This window comes from Aricia agestis, chromosome 8 (assembly GCF_905147365.1).
Source record: "Aricia agestis chromosome 8, ilAriAges1.1, whole genome shotgun sequence".
Lineage (NCBI taxonomy): Eukaryota > Metazoa > Arthropoda > Insecta > Lepidoptera > Lycaenidae > Aricia > Aricia agestis.
Genome location: NC_056413.1, coordinates 8,682,652 through 8,701,709, shown reverse-complemented (window position 1 = coordinate 8,701,709; position 19,058 = coordinate 8,682,652). Strand labels below are relative to the sequence as shown.

At 36.2% G+C, this 19,058-nt stretch overlaps 1 protein-coding gene across 3 annotated transcripts in view; it reads left to right on the top strand.

The window, feature by feature from the left end:
• Positions 1-19,058, top strand: part of LOC121729301 (diuretic hormone 45) — a 77,756-nt gene that overhangs the window by 44,304 nt on the left and 14,394 nt on the right. For all 3 annotated transcript variants that reach the window (XM_042117771.1, XM_042117772.1, XM_042117773.1), the window contains exons 3-4: positions 13,363-13,470; positions 16,295-16,378. In XM_042117771.1, coding sequence (XP_041973705.1) covers positions 13,363-13,470; positions 16,295-16,378 — 192 coding nt within the window. The remainder of the gene's footprint in view (positions 1-13,362; positions 13,471-16,294; positions 16,379-19,058) is intronic.

Below are 19,058 nucleotides of genomic sequence, written 5' to 3'. Positions count from 1 at the left end.
TGTCCTCATGTTTATATGGAGGATGATTTATTTGTTGATTTTTATTAAGAAATAATTAGTATTTATAAGGACGGCTTTATCGTTTTACGATAAAGTCTCTTCTTTTCTAGATTAAAAAAAACAGAATGGTAACAATTTATATAAAAAAAAAACAGCCACGGCCCACGTGAGTCTTTGTAAAATAATATTAAGAACTAGGCCTTTTTTAATATGCAAACAGCAACCAAGTCGCATGACTCTACTTGCCTAATTAAAAAAAATATCGAGAGACCATGTAGTTTGGATCTGTATAAAAAAAACAATACTCATTAATTTGTTAGTCGGTAACTTTGTTGTGAAAATGTTTTGTTCTGAAAAAAATGTCAGATTAGTAAGATCTTCATAGAGGGTTGATAAAAGGACCATTTTGGAATACTTCTGCATTATTAACTCAATTTTGGCAATGGTGTTGATTGGACTCATGACTTTCGCATTACTACTTAGACAGTAGACCATTCTGAGTTCTACTTTCAAATTAATGTCATGGAGGTATGATATACATACAAATATTAATCTCAGTGTAGTGGGTACAAACAGGCTTTTAAACACTAGCGGAAGTGCATAGCGACTTCCGGTCGTAAAGCGGAGTCAATATTTGCTCCAATACTGAAGGACTTGCTGCTTATAACTGCAAGTTCTATTTTCCAGTCAGGTATAGGTAATAGGTATAAATATAATTATTAAGACGTGAGTAGATAAAGCCGGTAACTGACAATTTGAAAACTGTCTTTTTTCCATAAATGGAGGCTTTAGATGATAAAATAGGCAAGTTACAAGATATTATGTTCAAATTATAAGGAAAAAAGTGATTGTTCTTAATATGTTGTAAATTGTAAGATAAAAATTGACTATTGAACATCATTCATATAAAGACTATTAATTATTATTATCTATCTACCTAACGTGAAGAGTTGAAGACGGGCTTTAAAAATTAAGCTAAAATGGCTGACCATGATTGTGCTGCTGTTTATTGTATGCACAATCATCGTCAATTTTAGGCAACCGAAGAAAATTGTGACACTTTACATTCGTAATAGCCTATTTTTGCCCATCATAGGCCAGAAGGCAGTACCTATATAATTTATGAAGACAAGTCAGGCGACATGATATTTAACCCAAGTTAACTTGAACCTAGATTTGTGCGAACCATGAAATAGATTTCAATTAATAATACACATTTCTGGTAGTACTCAACCATACGCCGTATACTAGCAGTATAAGTAATAATATGTAACGAGTGACTTTTTGTATTATTATAGTCCAGAGCCTGTATAGCCAACACGTTTTCTTTATCGCTACTTTATAGAATTGCGCTCTATTACGCTCTATATCAATTCCATACATTTTTGATCGATCGATCGATAATAATAATATGAAGTCGACATTCGACTCGTGCCATGTCTATTGCATATTCATATAAGTACCTTTTGTTTGGCGATTATTTAAATAATGCGTTATAAAGAACACGTCGTCTTGACTAGAGGCTCAGATCTTTTTAATTTAATGAGCTATATAATATTAGAGTAAAATTTTCCTGTTGTTTTATGTTACACTTAACAGTATCTCATTAAAGTAAGCGACGAAGACTCCGTTTGAGAATCTATTATTATTATTTATCAAGTGTCAGCTTTGTAAAATGTGGATCTATTATTAAGTGTCAATTTTATGAGCTGCATTGCTGCTAGATTTATAGCACCAACTTGTTATTCTCTTATAAGGTGAATTTGTTCCTTTTGACGCTTAATTCGCTGTGAAAACAAATATTACCTTTGTATTGATGAATTGAATTAATCCTTCGATCGTGGATTCTTGGAAATCTATTGTTATTCTATTGTATCTCGCTCACCGGTGAGCTTATGGGGCTTGATGGGTTAATATTGAATTCAACATTTTGCGAATAAAAATATTTGAGATGAATATAAAATAACTATTATATTTATTTTTATTTTTATCATACTTACATCAAAATGTTCACGTCGTAAGTTGGCATTATCACTGTGCCTTCAGCAATTCATGGCTCTGCCAATGAACTTCAATCTGTGATACTGCATAGATACCTTCAGTGACTAATCTATTGAGCTGGCTCTTGTTTATATCTTAGAGCAGGGGTCGGCAAGTAATTTTAGGTGATGTCCGGATAATGTGGGAAAATATTAAATAGGTCCAGAAAAAAACACATTATGTAGCTTAAAAATATTATTTTTAAATATATGACGTATATTTTATCTATGTATTAATTGAAACTTGGTATAAAATACATTAGATACAATAATAATATTTCGCGGTCCGAGATTCGACTTTTCGCGGTCCGCTTGTTGCCTACCGCTGTCTTAGAGGTAGGATTGATCCTTGCAAAGTTCCGTAGGATACCTAATGTCTATGTGTAATTTATATTCGGAAAGTTAATAATTTTTAAAGTTATCGCCGCAAAAAGCGGATTCCATCCTCTCTCAGTAGTCAGTACATCTCCGTGTTAGCTACAAAATGAGGAAATCTCTGGTAAATGTGGGTTAATGCAATAATGCGCATCACGATATAATATGCACTTTCATAAAAGACTGGATTTCCCAAACCGCTTTTTTGCGCGGCAAGGCTGAAAACTATCTTATTTTTTCAAGATATTGTTTTCATTTTTGATTTTAAAAGTAAAACATAACGCATAAAATTTGGGCCTATCCTTATTTTTTAAAATAATTATTATTTTCCAAGAAAATAAACATAAAAAGGCGATTTCCAATTTTGGTGGCTTGTCGCCGAACTATTTTACTCAATATCTAGACCACAGTACCACCACAGATGGAGGCCAAAAAGGTGGCTCTCAGGGCCAGGACGGCGGGTGGGACGAATTGGGTCTCCACCCCATTTCGACAGCTGGAACAGTCTCTCAGTGAATCACCTATCATGGCCATGCCATCAGATGCCATGATCAAGGTGTATAGCTTTTCGAAGCAGTACCAGGTTTTTATACCTTCCAGGGAGGACTGGGAAAGGAAAAATCCAATCGATGTCCGCCCTAGCGACATAGTTTGGTTCACGGATGGATCAAGGAAAGACAACCGTGCGGGAGCCGGAATCTACGGAGGCAGGCCACCAAAAGGCAAATACGCCTGTTTGGGGGAGTTTGCGACCGTGTTTCAGGCTGAAGTCTTCGCTATCCTCGGTTGTTCACTAGAAAGCCTGGAGATGGACCTAGTTAATAAAAACGTTTTTATCTTCTCCGATAGTCAAGCTGCACTTAAAGCACTGTCTGCCGCAGAAGTCTCGTCCAAATTAGTTCTGGAATGCATTGAGACGTTAAACATGCTGGGAAGGAACAACAACATCCGCCTAGTATGGGTCCCGGGCCACAGCAACGTCCCCGGCAATGAAACCGCTGACGAGCTGGCTAGGCTTGGGGCCGAGAGTCTCATATATGGTCCAGAACCATTCTGTGGTATAACTCCCAGTACCACAAAGCAAGTGCTCAAGGAATGGGGTCACAGACTATGCAGGAAGCAATGGGCTGAGACCCCTGGCCTTGAACACTCCAAGGCACTAATTCCTGACTTCAACAAGAAACAATCAGAATTAGTGCTCACCTTGGGTAGGAACCAATTAAAAATCCTTACCAGAAGCCTAACTGGGCACTGCAAGCTCAACAAACACCTAAACAGAATGGGTATTTGTAGCATAATGACTTGCAGATTCTGTGAGGAGGAGGATGAAACACCTATTCACCTTCTCCTCGACTGCCCTGCTCTACTACAGAGCAGGAACAGGCACCTTGGTCGCCACGAATACTCGTCCACAGAGGAAATTCGTGGCACCAACCCCAACCATATCGTTCAATTTATGAGCAGTATAGGGTTGGGGATGATACTCTAGTGCGAAGGAGTCACAATAGATCCTCATGGGTCGCAGTGACGTCAGGGCTACAGTGACCTGCCTTCTTTAAAAAAAAAAAAAAAAAAGACCACAGTATAGCAATATGACTGATTAAACAGATTAAATGATAACATTTGCATTACAAGCACAATATTTTATTTTTATTTTATTTCCCGTTTCGTGGCAACCCTGGCATATCTGCTCGGTACCTGTCATCGGTGGCGGCATCGTGCGACGTCAAAGGCGTTTCGTTACTGTAGGGACTAATATTGCTATACTGTGATCTAGACCACAGTATAGCAATATGACATATCCCTACAGTAGTGAAACGAATGTACTCGCGGAGTTTGTGTATCTGCGCCCACAGGGGTGACGTTGGCGCGTTGTCTACGAATTTTGTGTTGTAAAACGATAACTTATCTTATAAACAATGGGATATTATAATAAATGTTCAGTGTACGGATGTAAATCTGATTCAAAAAACAAAAAGGATTTAAATTTTTATTAATATCGGCTCACAGTTTACACTTTAACGTTGTTCGTGGCGGCCAAAGGTAGATCTTCCGACCGAGCGAGATAGCATGCTCGGTCAGGCCGACGTTTGAGTAATCGTTGAATATAAGAAAACGAACATAACACCTCCCCCATTTTGAAAGTCGGTTAAAATTGTAGCCTATGTGTTATTCTGATGTATAAGCTATATTATTGTAAGGTTTCATTAAAATCCGTTTAGTAGTTTTTGCGTGAAAGAGTAACAAACATCCATACATCCACACATCCATACATCCAAACAAACTTTCGCCTTTATAATATTAGTAGGATAGGACGTTGTAAGAAGTGTAACAAGGAGAGAAACAATATATAATAAATTAAAAATCTGTCAAATACCCTGTTACATACTAATTAGTACCTACCTACCCAGGTACACATATCAAGTGTAACATACCGCGCCCTTACCGCGCACGTAATAAGAGTTTTGAAGTGCTTCTGTTACACCTGACGTGTGATTAATTACTGGATATTTTATATATTCGAAATTTCGAATGCGTCTTCATTATTTTAATCCTTCGATCGTGATTCGTGGATCCTTGGAAATCTATTGTTATTCTATTGTGTCTCGCTCACCGGTGAGCTTATGGGGTTTGATGAGTTAATTAATTTTTTAAATAGAGAACTAAAATCATCTAAAAATAAAGTTTCACGTAAATATCTGGCAGTACGACATAATATGTACGATTCATCTACCGGCTCAAAAATTTCCTTTACACTCCGGTCAAGACTTTGCTGGTCCAGTCCCTTATCTTTCCTATAATTAACTATGGTGTGCTGTTTAGATCTTAATGCCGACAAACTCGATAAACTCGACCGATTGTTTAATAATTGCCTCCGATTCATATTCCTTCGAAAATACGACCATGTTTCTTCGTATCAGCTGATCTAGACCGATTAACAGAAAACTTGATACTGGATTAGATTTTTATTTTTATGTAGTCGTTTTATATAGTTGACTCTTCATAATATATAAATTTTATTGTACTAACTTCTGTAGTTGAGTTTTTATGACACAGTTTAGGTCTGTCGAGGAGAATTTTTAAATTTTGGTGGGATTTACGAAACGTTGTTTCTACAAAATACCATTGATCCCTTAAGCATAAAACATACGCCATTTACTTCATTCAGCCACACGCTAACCAGTTTAGGAGGTGGCTGTGGGCTGGGTCGTACCAGTTTCCAGCCAGAAATGAAAGAAAACCGTTTTATCACAAAGCCCCCGATTTTATGCAATTTTCGTGTACTTAAATTATCCTACTTGTGGCAATAATATCATCTTGTTATTTTGAATATTGGTAGAGTTTTGGTTTGTTTATAGTTAAGTTAGTGTGCTATAACTTTAGTGCACGCAGTTTTTTTAAGATTATTTTTCTTGCAAATTCTAATTTTGGTGGGTAAGAGGGTGTGTAAAACATTATTTTTACAAAATACCATTGATTCTTGAAGCATAAAAAATACGCCATTCACTTCATTTTGTCACAAGCTAACTCGTCTAGGTGGTGGTTGTCGTACCAGTTTCCCGTAAACACAAAATCTCCAATTTTGGTGGAAACAAAAATTTCCACCAAAATTATATAAAAAATGCAAGTTGTTGAAATCCACTCAAAAACATTATAACCCAAAGACATTTCTCTAGCTTAATTACAGCTGCAATAAGATGCGTTTTTTTACCTTGCCGGTATTATATTTCCTAAACACATCGATATCTATACAAGCTCGCCTGAGATGTCTCAGTTACTATATTGTTGTGATCGCTATTAAAATATAAGCGATAAAACATTTACAGACCTATAAAATTAGAATACGATAGAAGATAGGCCAATAAAGGCATGGTGGCCGATGCCACAATTGAATTATACAATATAGTAATCCATACTAATATTAGAAATGCGAAATTAAGTGTGTCTGTCTGCCTCTTCTTCACGCCCAAACCGCTGAACAGTAGTTCAGCGGTTTGGGCGGAACCGTACATTTTTCGGGATATAAAGTATTATATCCCGAAAAATGTACGGTTCCGTTCCGGAACGATTTAAAACGAATTTTGGCGCGATGGAATCGCGGGTGTGGCGTCATCAGACTATTTTAGTAAGAAATAAATTCTTTATTTGTTACTAAACTAATCGCGGAAATTGATTCCTAGGCAGTTGACAGACTGACGCACGTCATTTGGTCGGATCATATTGTCAATTCAATGTTAATTGTGATCTGTCGGTTGGGTTTGACATAACGCGACCAAACTACGTAGGTCGCCCACCTGCCTAGGAATCATCTTCTCTGATAGTACAATTCGTCAGTTACAATTTAGTTTGCCGAGTATACTAAGTTGCAAAGTGACGAATGTGAAGTACGATAGTTGTATGAGGTAGGTGTGGATTGATCTCGGCAATATATCGAGTGTCGCGACACCTTGTAAACAGGTTTATCGAACTACAGGTGCTTTGTAAAATTTATGTTCAAACCTGAAAGTATCCATAGATTAAACTTATATTACTTTATTATTATTAGAGATGTTAATAGCCCCTTAAAACTGACATCATAAAGTAAAAGATTTGGAGTTATTAAGAAGTTAGTACTCTTCATTTCATTGCAATTAAAAATATCCGGCATTTATTGCTTTTAAATATTTAAGAAAGGAAACTGAAATTTATACTCCTATCAGAAAATTCTCCTTTCTTTCCGCTTATGAGAAGGCACTAGGGCCGTTTTTCCATACAAACGTTGTCCCCTGTTTCCTCCCTGGATAATGCCGGTAGAGTTATAATTTTTTTTTCCTGAATATTATTTACTATTAGCACGTCTCTATGTTTTCTTTCTTTTCATAATTTAATTATTAAAAAAGATAATATGAATGTTCAAAAACCCAAAAAAGGGCCAGATTTTCCGCTGTGTGCTTTTACTTAAGTATTTAGAATAAGAATAAGAATAATTACCTATATTTTGTCACCACACAACACATATTAATCAAACAATAATACAGCTGAAGTGCTTAGCATTAATTTCTACAATACCTACAAATCCCACAAATTACAATACATATATATTGTGAGATGTCAAAATTCGCCGAGGCTCAGCTATACACAGCAAGCTAGCTCGCTGCACTGGTATTCTGCCAGGGCAAATGAGTGACTTCACCACAAAATAAGGCGTAAAATCTATACTATACTTACTCTAATAAAAATAAAATAAACAAAAATAAGAAAACAAAACAATAACGAACATACAAAAATTTATAATATATAACTACTAACAATAATATTAATTAATAAGAAAAGAAAAACTAATGAAAACACACCTCAGACCTCAGTCCTGCAGTTGGCTCCTTTTTTTCTTTTCTCTCCTCGACGGACTAGTTATTTTAGGCTTGATTTATTTGAGGCGGAACGGCGGTTTGGCCGATACACCGCGAGATCACAAGCAAATAGTATGTAACCATTTAATTCATTTACGTTACAATTGCTTGTGATATCACGGTAATAGCCGCCAAACCGCGCGTTTGGGCAGACCTATATAAATCGAGTCAACCTGTTGCATGAGATGTTTAAGGCTCGATTTAGAGGGCTTCGAAAGAGGTTACGTATGCACTTGAATGCACACCTTTATTTATATTATACTACAGAAGCCTAATATGAACAAAGGTGCATTCAAGTGCATGTGTAACCTCTTTCAAAGTCCCTCCAATTTTCATCGCTTAAACAAAAGCACTTATAAGATCGGTAAAGTTATGCAACGGATTGCTATAATTTGTATAAAGTTAATTAGACCGTAAAAATCTTATATAAATTATTAGCAGACTTATTTTATTCAATTTTGTCGCGGTCGCTTGCTGCGTTGATCGGAACGGTAACTTAAAGCGGGCTCCACACTCGCGGCGCGAATTGCGGCCGCGATTCACGGGCGCTACGCGCCATGAACACGACGCGCAGAAATACGGCCCTCTACACTCGCAATCTTCGCATTCACATTCGCGCATTTGAGTAAAATGGACGTTGAAGTCATTATTGCAAAAAACCGACATCGGACGGGGAAAGCCGCAAAGCGAGAACTCGAAGACGCGAAACCCTCCACACTCGCGGCTCGCGGCCTTCGCGGGCTTTCGCGCCGCGAGTGTGGAGCCCGCATAAGAGTTGATTCAGACCGCAACGCGACGCGTAGATGCATTTCTAAATTTACTTATATGGATTTGACAGATTCTCAAGACGTCTCACGCAATTGAAATCTGTCAAATCCATACAAATTTATGCTGCGTCGCGCCTCTCCTCGCCTCGTCGCGTTGCGGTCTGAATTGACCCTAAGGCTCAATTGGCTCACAAAAGGCACGACAGCAACAATACGGGTCTAATCAATCATCTAATGTGATACAGGTACATAATAATTATATAATCTGGTGATTGATATGGACAATATTGTTGCCGAACACAATGCTAATCAATAACACGCCAATACTTTTATGAGATTTGTTTGGAGAAGCCCATCCATTATATCGATAAGAATAAAGAAGAAGACCCATGTTATACTCAGTTTTAATAATAAATAATGTAGTCACAATATTATGATAATGTATCATCGAGGAAATTGATTCCTAGGCAGTTGACGGACCTACGTCATGTGGTCGGTCAATCCAATGTGTGCTGTGATCGGTCGGATGGGTTTGACTTAACGTGACCAGATTAATCAGGTCTGCAACCTGCCTAGGAATCAACTTCTCTGATAGTACAATGTACGTCCATACTAATATTATAAATATGAAATTGTGTCTTCTGCCTATTAAATCTTCACGCCCAAACCGCTGAACCGATTTTGCTGAATGGTGTGGAGATGCTCTGAGTCCCGGAAAAGGCCATAGGATACTTTTTATCCCGAAAAAGTTTGTTAGTTTTTGTTGAGAGTTCGTAGTTCTGATTTTAGAAAATCTTAACGTAACGTTACTTCCTTACTTTGATAGGATCCATTCACCTACGTAATATTGTGTAGGCAGAAACTATAAATATCCTATCTTTTTATAATATTTCTTATTGCAAATCACCCAATCATTAAAAGCTCCAGCAGAAGAAATGCCAATTTTCATTAGTATTCACTCTTAAAATGCTTTTCAAGTTTTCCCCTAAATGTTTTTAATGAACTTTACTTAACTTAAGTGCTACTTAATTTATTGCTTTAATTAAGCAAGTATCTAAAACTTTTGTTAAGTTTTCTGGTAGGAAAAAAACAATTAGTACTAGAAATAAGAACTAAATATTAGTAAGGTATTAAACAGGTTATATTATACTCAATCTCCATTTTGTTCTGCAATATTATGAAGTAATATAACTTGCGTATAATTGTCCAAGTTCTGAATAGTCGTAACTCGTAACTACAATTTAGCCTAATCACCGTGGAGAATATTTTAGGACCGTTTGCTCTGTTGACATTTACGACTTTTGAGAAAAACAGTATATTTTCAATAAGCGGCCCAATTCCCTACCCTTCCCTTCCCTTCCTTACCTCCCCTGTAATCCTATCCCCTCTTAAAAGACCGGCAACGCACCTGCAGCTCTTCTGATGTTGCGTGTGTCCATGGGCGACGGAAGTTGCTTTCCATCAGGTGACCCGTTTGCTCGTTTGTCCCCTTATTTCATAAAAAAGCGGTTTTAACTTTTAAGCTAACACATGCATGAAGACGATCGATAAAATTTACCCATAAAACTGATATAATATTATATTCCTGTATTTCTTGAACGCTTTATATAAACGCCAGATAGCAATAAAATGATAAGATTTTTATACAGAAGCAGCTGTTACAAGAATTACTTACAGTTTTGTTCAAAATGAAATTTAATATTATGTCGTTCAAGTTCTAAAAATATTGTACAAAATTTTGAGGAATACAATAATTCTAAATATATAAAAAAAAACAATACTAAATCATCATGTAGTATTGAAATCTTAGAAAAATATTTCGCGAAAGAATTTTCATGTTAAGTTTTAAAAAAATCTTAGAATGTCGCAGTAGAAATCTCAATTTGTATGGCATTCAGTAGGGAACTGCACTGTGTACTGTGTAGGTAGAAACCTGTAGAAAGTAAATTACGGTCCCCACGGATGCGTTAACCGTAGACCCGTGATTGCACAATCCTTGCAATCGTTTCAGTTCACTGAAACGATTTTTATTATTCTCCGTCCACGGAATTTCCCATTCATATAGCCCTTAGCTAACACGTTTTATTTATCGCTTCTTCATAAAATAGCCGATCAAAATGTGACATACACGACAAATGTCGACTTCGTTTTTTCGAACTGTTAATTTCGTACATTTTAATCGGCGATTCTATAAAGAAACGATAAAGCAAACGTAACGCAAGGGCTCTGAGGGCTTAGCCAGGAGGTTTTCTTAATCACTTATTTATATTCAACTTATCTAATGTCAATTTCATACATTTTGGTCGGCGATTCTATAAAGAAGCGATAAAGTAAACGTGTTGGTATAAAGGGCTATTCTATTTACTTCGGCGCTGCTCAAAGGTTCCTTGGGTCCTTGAATCGAAGGAGATGTTATTGTTTGTATCCACTCACAAGGTTAGGGTACATTATAGTTCGCTAAATACCTAGCCAGATTAATAAACTAAATGTTCATTACCTTTAAGAATAGAGCTCAATATAATGAAAGTGAAATATTGCAGACACTCACGATATAGCCAAAAGATGATTTGGATAAATCATCTTCACAAGATAAAAGATATACTATATCTAGATAAATATAATATGTACTTATTATCTTTCTTATCTTGTAAAATATTTAGCAATTTACGATCGGCTTCTTATCTTAGTGTAAAATAAATATTATACATTTTTACTCGCCTATTAAGATATACAAAATGCTAAATTTTATAACAGAATATTTTTTTATCTTTTTTAATATTATACGATTCATACTTACTCATCTCTTACAAGCTGATAATATTTTCTCTGTTGAGTTTTACATACTTAAAGTATTTAATATTTAATTTATTTGCAATAATCCAGTACTGAAAGAGTTTATTTTCCACAGTCTACTCTGAGTTCGGACACAGTTTAAATAACTTTATATTCCTTGTTTAAATAACTTTATAATCTACCTCATATCAACATGTGTACACTTTGATATGAGGTAGATTTTTCTTAAAGCAAAACGCTCAATGTTTGTTCAATGTTTATCTCATTATTATTAATTTTTACCCCTGTAACTTTGATGTTGGACAAGCAACAAGTTGTGACTAGCTAAGTTTTGTTAAAACATACTTTACAAACTTCTTTCTAAGTTCAGTAGATGTTTTCCTTAATCTTATTATCGCCCAGGGAACCTTTTAAACTAAACTATCATGAGAGTATTAGGAGGAAAACAAACAAATGTTCCGTTCATAATTGAAAACCGCAGTAGTTGTTTGTATTAGGTTTTCGTGGAACACATGTTTTCTATTTGCACACTTTAAATGCACTGCTCTTTCCTTATTTAACTAAACTACCACTTTGAGCTTTGAAACTAGCATTCATACTACAAAATACTTATAAATGCTTTTATTTTAAATCTGCATTGAAATTGATATGGCTTTTAGAGTTAAAAACGGTACATGGTTTATAGTATTAGACCATGAACCGGTTTTAACTCTAAAAGTCATATTATCAATTTATAATGTTTATACAAAAAATAAAAAAATATATAGCCGCACATAGAACCTCCTCTTTCTTGAGAGTTGGTTAAAATAGTTTTTTTTCATTTTAAACATTTTTATTCACATAGATAGGCTGCTATATAAGTTGCCGTATTTACATCTTCCGTCCGACGTTCCTTCTAGTCTAAGAAGGCAGGAGGCTTACTACAAGCTTGTGATTACGTATTTCTCGACACAAATTGCTGGGTACTTCGAGATAGCAGGCACAGTTAAACTTAGCTAAGACGATGCATGGATAAATCTGAATAGGCCAAAGATTATTCAAGCGAAATCGATTCCTGCCTATTTGGTCAGTTAAACCCTTAAAACTAAAGAGATGTATATTTATGTCACCGTAAAATTATGAATGCCGTAAGATTGTTAACTAACTAGCAAAATTATAAAATATAGAATTTGTTATTAAACGATTCTTAAAATTATGTCAATGTCTCTACTTTTTTATGTACTTCAACATTTTCAAAAATAATACCATACTTCTAAGGTCTAAAACTGAATCGGTGGTAAGCATCATCGTTTACTCAACGTTAAAAAAGTGTATTGTATAATACCAAGTTAGAATCTTAACTTGGTATCATACAATACTCTTTTTTAAAGTTAAGTTTTAATCAAAAAGCTTTTTTGATTAGATAGAAAGAATATGACTTTATTTAGGGCCTCGCAAAAATGTATGAAAAATGAACAACACTGTGAGACGAGACAATTATAGACAGAACCGCCACTCACTACACAAGGTGAAAAAAAATAAGTGATAACACTTTAGGGTGTGTGTCCCTTATAAAGAAATCACTGTGAAAGTAGCAGCGCTGAAAGACCAATTTTTTATGATTTTTATGGGCAAGCGCCCCGGCGTCATGAATTTTTCCAAACAAAGTTAAACAAAAAAATACTCTTTTAGCGCTACTACTGTTACAGCGAACTCTATATAGGAGGCCCATACACACCACGACGTCGTGTCGTACCACGACGCAGCGTCGTTTCACGATGCATCATCTTTGAATTTCTACGTGAGTTTCTACGACGCGACGTCGTACCGTATATCGTGGCACGTCACGATGTCGCGTCGTAGTTTTTTACGATGCTCGTCGTGGATTCCCACGACACGACGTCGCATAGTGAAACGTGGTACGACACGATGTTGTATCGTGTTTATGTGTCCCGGCTCTTAGTTTTGTTACACCTGTATATTACTGTGGACCGACAGTCAAGTGTATGTGTTTTCCAGATGTGGTGGTCAGTGTGGTGCTTCGCTATGGTGGCGTGCGGCGCGCGCGTCAGCTGCGCCCCCGCCGCCAGCGGACTGGCGCCCATCGACTGGAGAGAGGTAGACGAGGTCGGTATACCGAAGATGATGACTTTTTTTATTAAATAACGGGGCAAACGAGCAAGCGGGTCACCTGATGGAAAACAACTACCGTCGCCCATGGACTCTCGCAACATCAGAAGAGCTGCGGGTGCGTTGCCGGCGTTTAACTGCAATTCCCTTTGGGCCTGCAGTCATCAGATTTCAGATCAGCAGCCAGATTAATAAATTTCACACTATAATTATTTGTCGCTGTCCTGCACCTTCGTACGGGCAAAATATTATCAACCTTATAATTTTTTATTTTATTTTTGCTCGGCTTCACTTGTAAGTAGTTGCAATATAATAAAGTTCAGTTGTATAGTCTGTCAAGAAAGTGAAGAAATTAAAAAGTGGCAATATCGTCGTGTCATTACTTTCAAATCAACCAAGAAAAAGGGAATGACACTACGATGTTGCCACTTTTTAATTTCTTCACTTTCTTGACAGACTGTAGGTGCATAGGTACCATCGAGGAAATTGATTCATAGACAGTTGACAGACCCACGTCATTCGGTCGGATCATGTCAGTTCAATGTTTATTTGTGATCTGTCGGGCGTGTCGGCTGGGTTTGACATAATGCGACCAAATTACATAGGTCCCCATCTTCTCTGGTTCCTGCAATAGCTAAAGTTCTCAGGTAACGTCGCGTCATGGATCAACTATTTTGAAAAATTGACAGTTTTACTATGAAATGTCTAGTTTAATCGGAAACGTCTTACAACATGCTTGCAAGTCTGTCTAGATGCGTCCATTATACATAATATCTTGCGTTTGTACTTGATTACCTGTACAGTGTACATTACACAAAGAAATCCCTAAAATATTATAATTTATAAGGTGTATTGTAATTTTTTTGGCAATATCCAAAACAAACTTTAGGCAATTAGCAAATAAACACATGCCAATATGCCAAGCTTAAATACTTACATGCTATATTCACAAGAGATTGTCATTACTTTTATGTTTGTTGTTAATATTCATAGCATCTGAAAAAACAAATAAGGGTAAAAAACAAGAAATATTCTAAATAACTCATACCGCTTTGGCAGACTAAAATACACAGGACATTTATAAGGCGGCACCGACTGTACATCTCAGCTGACGTATGACAGGATCCGTTCTGAGAGTTGCGAAAATAAATCTTAAAGTAGACGTGCTCGTACGTTCCCTTAATATTTGACACGAGCTTATCCTGTCCAACTACGCTGGATTTATCAGATTTTGTTTATTTCTAAACTGACAATATTCTCGTGAATATGATGTATCCGCTAAAATTGTTACCGGGATAAATAAGCTTCAATATGAATATTACGATCCATAATTTTTCAGCAACCTCAGCGAAGTTAGATGCACAATTACGTATCACGTATGACGTAAGTGTGTGAAGTGGCTAATTGCAATTTGATCATTTTTTGCATAAACAGAAGTAATAGGACCGGGGAAATGATTTGAAATAAATGGGCATTTTATGTATAGCCCGCTAATGGCCCATATTAGCCAGATGATGAAATAGGTATTTAAAGTTAAAAGGTTGGTTCAAAAAGAGAAAAAATGAGTAATTTCGCTTATGTTATAACATAAGCGAAATTACTCATTTTTTCTTTTTGTGTTAGTTATCACATCCACTTACATCTTCAATTATTTATTATTATAACTAGCTATTTGACCGAGATTTGCTTGGTATTCGATAAAACGCGAATAACGATATAACGATACAACGAATAACGGTATTATAACGAATAACGATTCCTAGCTAGATCGATTTATCGCCCCCGAAACCCCCTATCGTAGTGCTTGATTCCTAAGGACCGCTAATACGTCGATAAGACCTAAATGAATGAACATGAATTTAAATGAACGGGCAAAGATTGACAAAAAGCCCAACAATTATCATAAGTAAAGTTAAATTTGAATTCAAATGAACGGTCGGGATACTGTGGCCATTGTTATTTTAATCAAACGAAAACTTTTTAAATACAAATATTATGTTTTCATAAACCGGAAGCGAGTTTGTTTTATATCATAATACTTTTACTAAAGTACCTACTAAGGAATGATACGTACAGAGCAAGTTGAAAATTTACACATTCGTGGCAAAAACAACATACGTATTGTTTGCTCTCTTGCTCATGGAAATCTTTTTGTAACTAAACAGTATTATATATGTTGCTGCACGTGCTTTGTTAAGCCTTGAAACAATTTTTAACGTTCAATATACGGTACATAATACATTGCTTCTGTATTGTTTAAACGCTTAGTTAATTTTTTAAGCGGACATTGGCCCACTATTTCCTCAACTGCAACTCCTGTAAGCCTGGATCACCAGCGGTAATCTATCATACAACATCTTTAAATATAGAGCCGAATGATATGTTTAAACTACTCTAAAACTGTACCAGTTTTTCGCGTAACTTTTTGCCGCGCACTGTAAAACTCTGAAACGAACTGTCACCAGCATACTGCTACCCTACTTTCCGGACCTATACGACCTGCAAACCTTGAAAAAGAGAGCGTATTCCGTCTTAAAAGGCCGGCAACGTACCTGCAGCTCTTCTAATGTTGCGACTATCCGTAGTACTGTAGTTGTTTTCCATCAGATGAACCGTTTGCTCGTTTGCTCCCTTATTTTATGAAAAAAACTCTGGACGGAGGACCTATACTGAAACCCGGGACGAAATTAAAAGTAAAATCGGAAAAGTAGGCAGTATTCCAATTTTTCTCTGAAGCAAAGCGGGGGACTTACATACTTAGAGACTTATAACTAAGAATTATCCATTCATCTTCTAGGGGTTAACATAGAATGTGTTGCAGGACATGTACGCGGTGGCGCCGGTCGGAGGCCGCGTCGCAGCCCCCTGGATGTACTACTTTGGCGAGGAGCCCCACGACTCACAGGTACACATACACTCTTATTACGTGAGGTCAAGGTTCAATTCACTTCACGTTCAATACTTGCGCGACTTCTTAAAAAAGACTCACGAAGTTAGGCTGGCTTCACAGCTATCCGGGTACGGGCTAGGCTAGCAATACGAGCGCCCGGAGCGGGAGCACGTCATATGAAACGCTAGAACAGTTATTCCCAACGCACGGCCCGCCGGGACTTTATTGGTGGCCCGCGTGATGTTAAACCATTTTGAAATTCACGCAAAATCCGTCGGCAAAATAATGTAAAGTCGTCGCGAAAGTAGTGATTTTTTTTTCAATTTTAAATCGATAATTTTGTAGAACGTAATTTTTTAACCCTAAATTTTTTTTGTTGCGGCTCGCGACACCAAGATGAAAACATGTTTGTGGCCCGCGTAAAAATGTTAATGACCACTGCGCTAGAACATCGCTTCACAGCGACGCGGAGCGAGTCGCGTTCGGACCAATAAGGCTGTGTTACTAACGATTTTAACATATTGTTACGGCTCCTCTCTACGTTAGAACATGATGAGTAATCAAGATTACAAGGTACTACGTTTGCGAAGTTCGTAACTTATATTGATCCATTATGGGTCAATTTAGCCGCAATTACTTTATTACAACTTTCGGCCTTTGAGAGGCCACAATCCAAATTACAACTGATGAAAATACAATAATATTATGATGTTAAAGACAAAAATCGGTTTCGCAAAATGTTTAATTCAGCGCGACGTATTAACTGAAATGCTTAAAGTTACATTTAATTTAAAACAAAAGGTAATTTAACCGTTTAATATAAAGTATGCAAATTGTGTTCGCTGTAAATAGTCGTTTAAAATGTTCCTGAAAGCCAATAGTTTGTAATTACACGAACAAATTACAATGTCATCGAGTTAATGTGAAGGAGAAAATTGCAAAAATAATAAAGTTCGGGAACATATCGGTTTTCATTCAGTCCCACTCCGCGCTATTAACAGTATTTCATGCTGTATGACTTTGTATGAATTTTGTGAGATCGAAAATTTTTATTTCTGAGGATGAAACAAATTACGTTTTTCATTTGCGCGGTACTGGAAAACCCATTTTATTAATTCACGCAGAAAAATATGGTTTTCGAACATGCATATAATAATTTATTGATTTGATTTTTTTTATTAAGTAATCTTTTTTCCAGCATTGCATGTTGTTTTTCTTCGTACGTCACAAACATTTTTTTCAATTATGAATAATATTAATAAATTAATTAGATGTTGTTTAGTAAATTTAATAATATGAAAACGAAATACAATCCCCGCGTTCCACTTAGCGTTAAAAACGATCAAAACGTTAAAAATGCTTCCTATTTTGAGCGTTTTGATCGTTTTTAACGCTAGATGGAACGCGGGGATAGTAATATTACGTTAAAATATATTTAGTCTGTATACCGAAAAAAAAGAAAAAAAAAGACGTGCCGCGGTAGACGTGCGTACGTAGCGGCGCTACGGCGCTACGGTGCTACGGCGTAGTACTACGAAGTCCGCTACGCGGCCATACTCACGCAGACGCGTGAGTATGGCCGCGTAGGAAGGAAGTTGGTTTCATGCGGGCACATAATAATAAATAATTAAGTATTAAGTCATGCTATTTCCAATAATACGAATTAGTAGAACTATCAATTTATTGTGCAATATCATTGAACAATTTATATTTTGACAATAAGATTGAAAGGCGTTCAATATCAACCCTAGACGGTCAATAATATTGGACAATACGTGATATTGCACAATAAAATTGATCGTGTAGAAGCCCGCTTAGAATCAGGTTTCATTTTCTAATGAATATTTTTATAATCGGTAGTGATTGCATACACTCTAATTTACATTGTAGCACGTTACTTGAATATTTTGCAGTATTTCTCTAATAATGCTCGTTCCGTGTTTCAATGAGTTTATACAAAGCGAAGCGGACTTAGGAAAAATAATAAAATTATTTTCATCTGCTCAAAACACTGCAATTAGCATTGTGGCTGGTTAAAAAATAAAACTTAGCGATAAAAATGTTAGAGAAGAGAGAAGAGTGCAGCTTGATTAAAATACCACAAAAAGTCATAAAAGGATTCCCGCGTACAAGTGATTTGCACGAACTGCGATTCGAGCAGGTACTTTCTGCCATCAGCGGACCTTTGTAGTTTGAGTGCAAGAAAAATTGCAGGTGTATGGCAAAAAATCTGCTTTAAAATTGTATGAAAGAACTAAATTATTATATCATGTTATGAAAATTGTATAGATGCTGTAATTATGATTTCGACTTTCATAAATTTTATGTGGTCTGTTTATTGAAAGTTACTTGTGAATTATGTGTAATTCGTTGTTAAAATGTTTTATATATTTTGCACTGGGATTTAAAAAAAATGCACTAAAATAATTATTTTACACAAGTAATCACATTAAAAGTTCATACAATATTTTTAATAATGTAATGTTAATTTGTATAAACTTCAATCTTTTTAGGGTTCCGTAGCCAAATGGCAAAAAACGGAACCCTTATAGATTCGTCATGTCTGTCTGTCTGTCTGTCCGTCCGTATGTCACAGCCACTTTTCTCCGAAACTATAAGAACTATAATATTGAAACTTGGTAATTAGATGTAGCCTGTGAACCGCATTAAGATTTTGATACAAAAATGGAAAAAT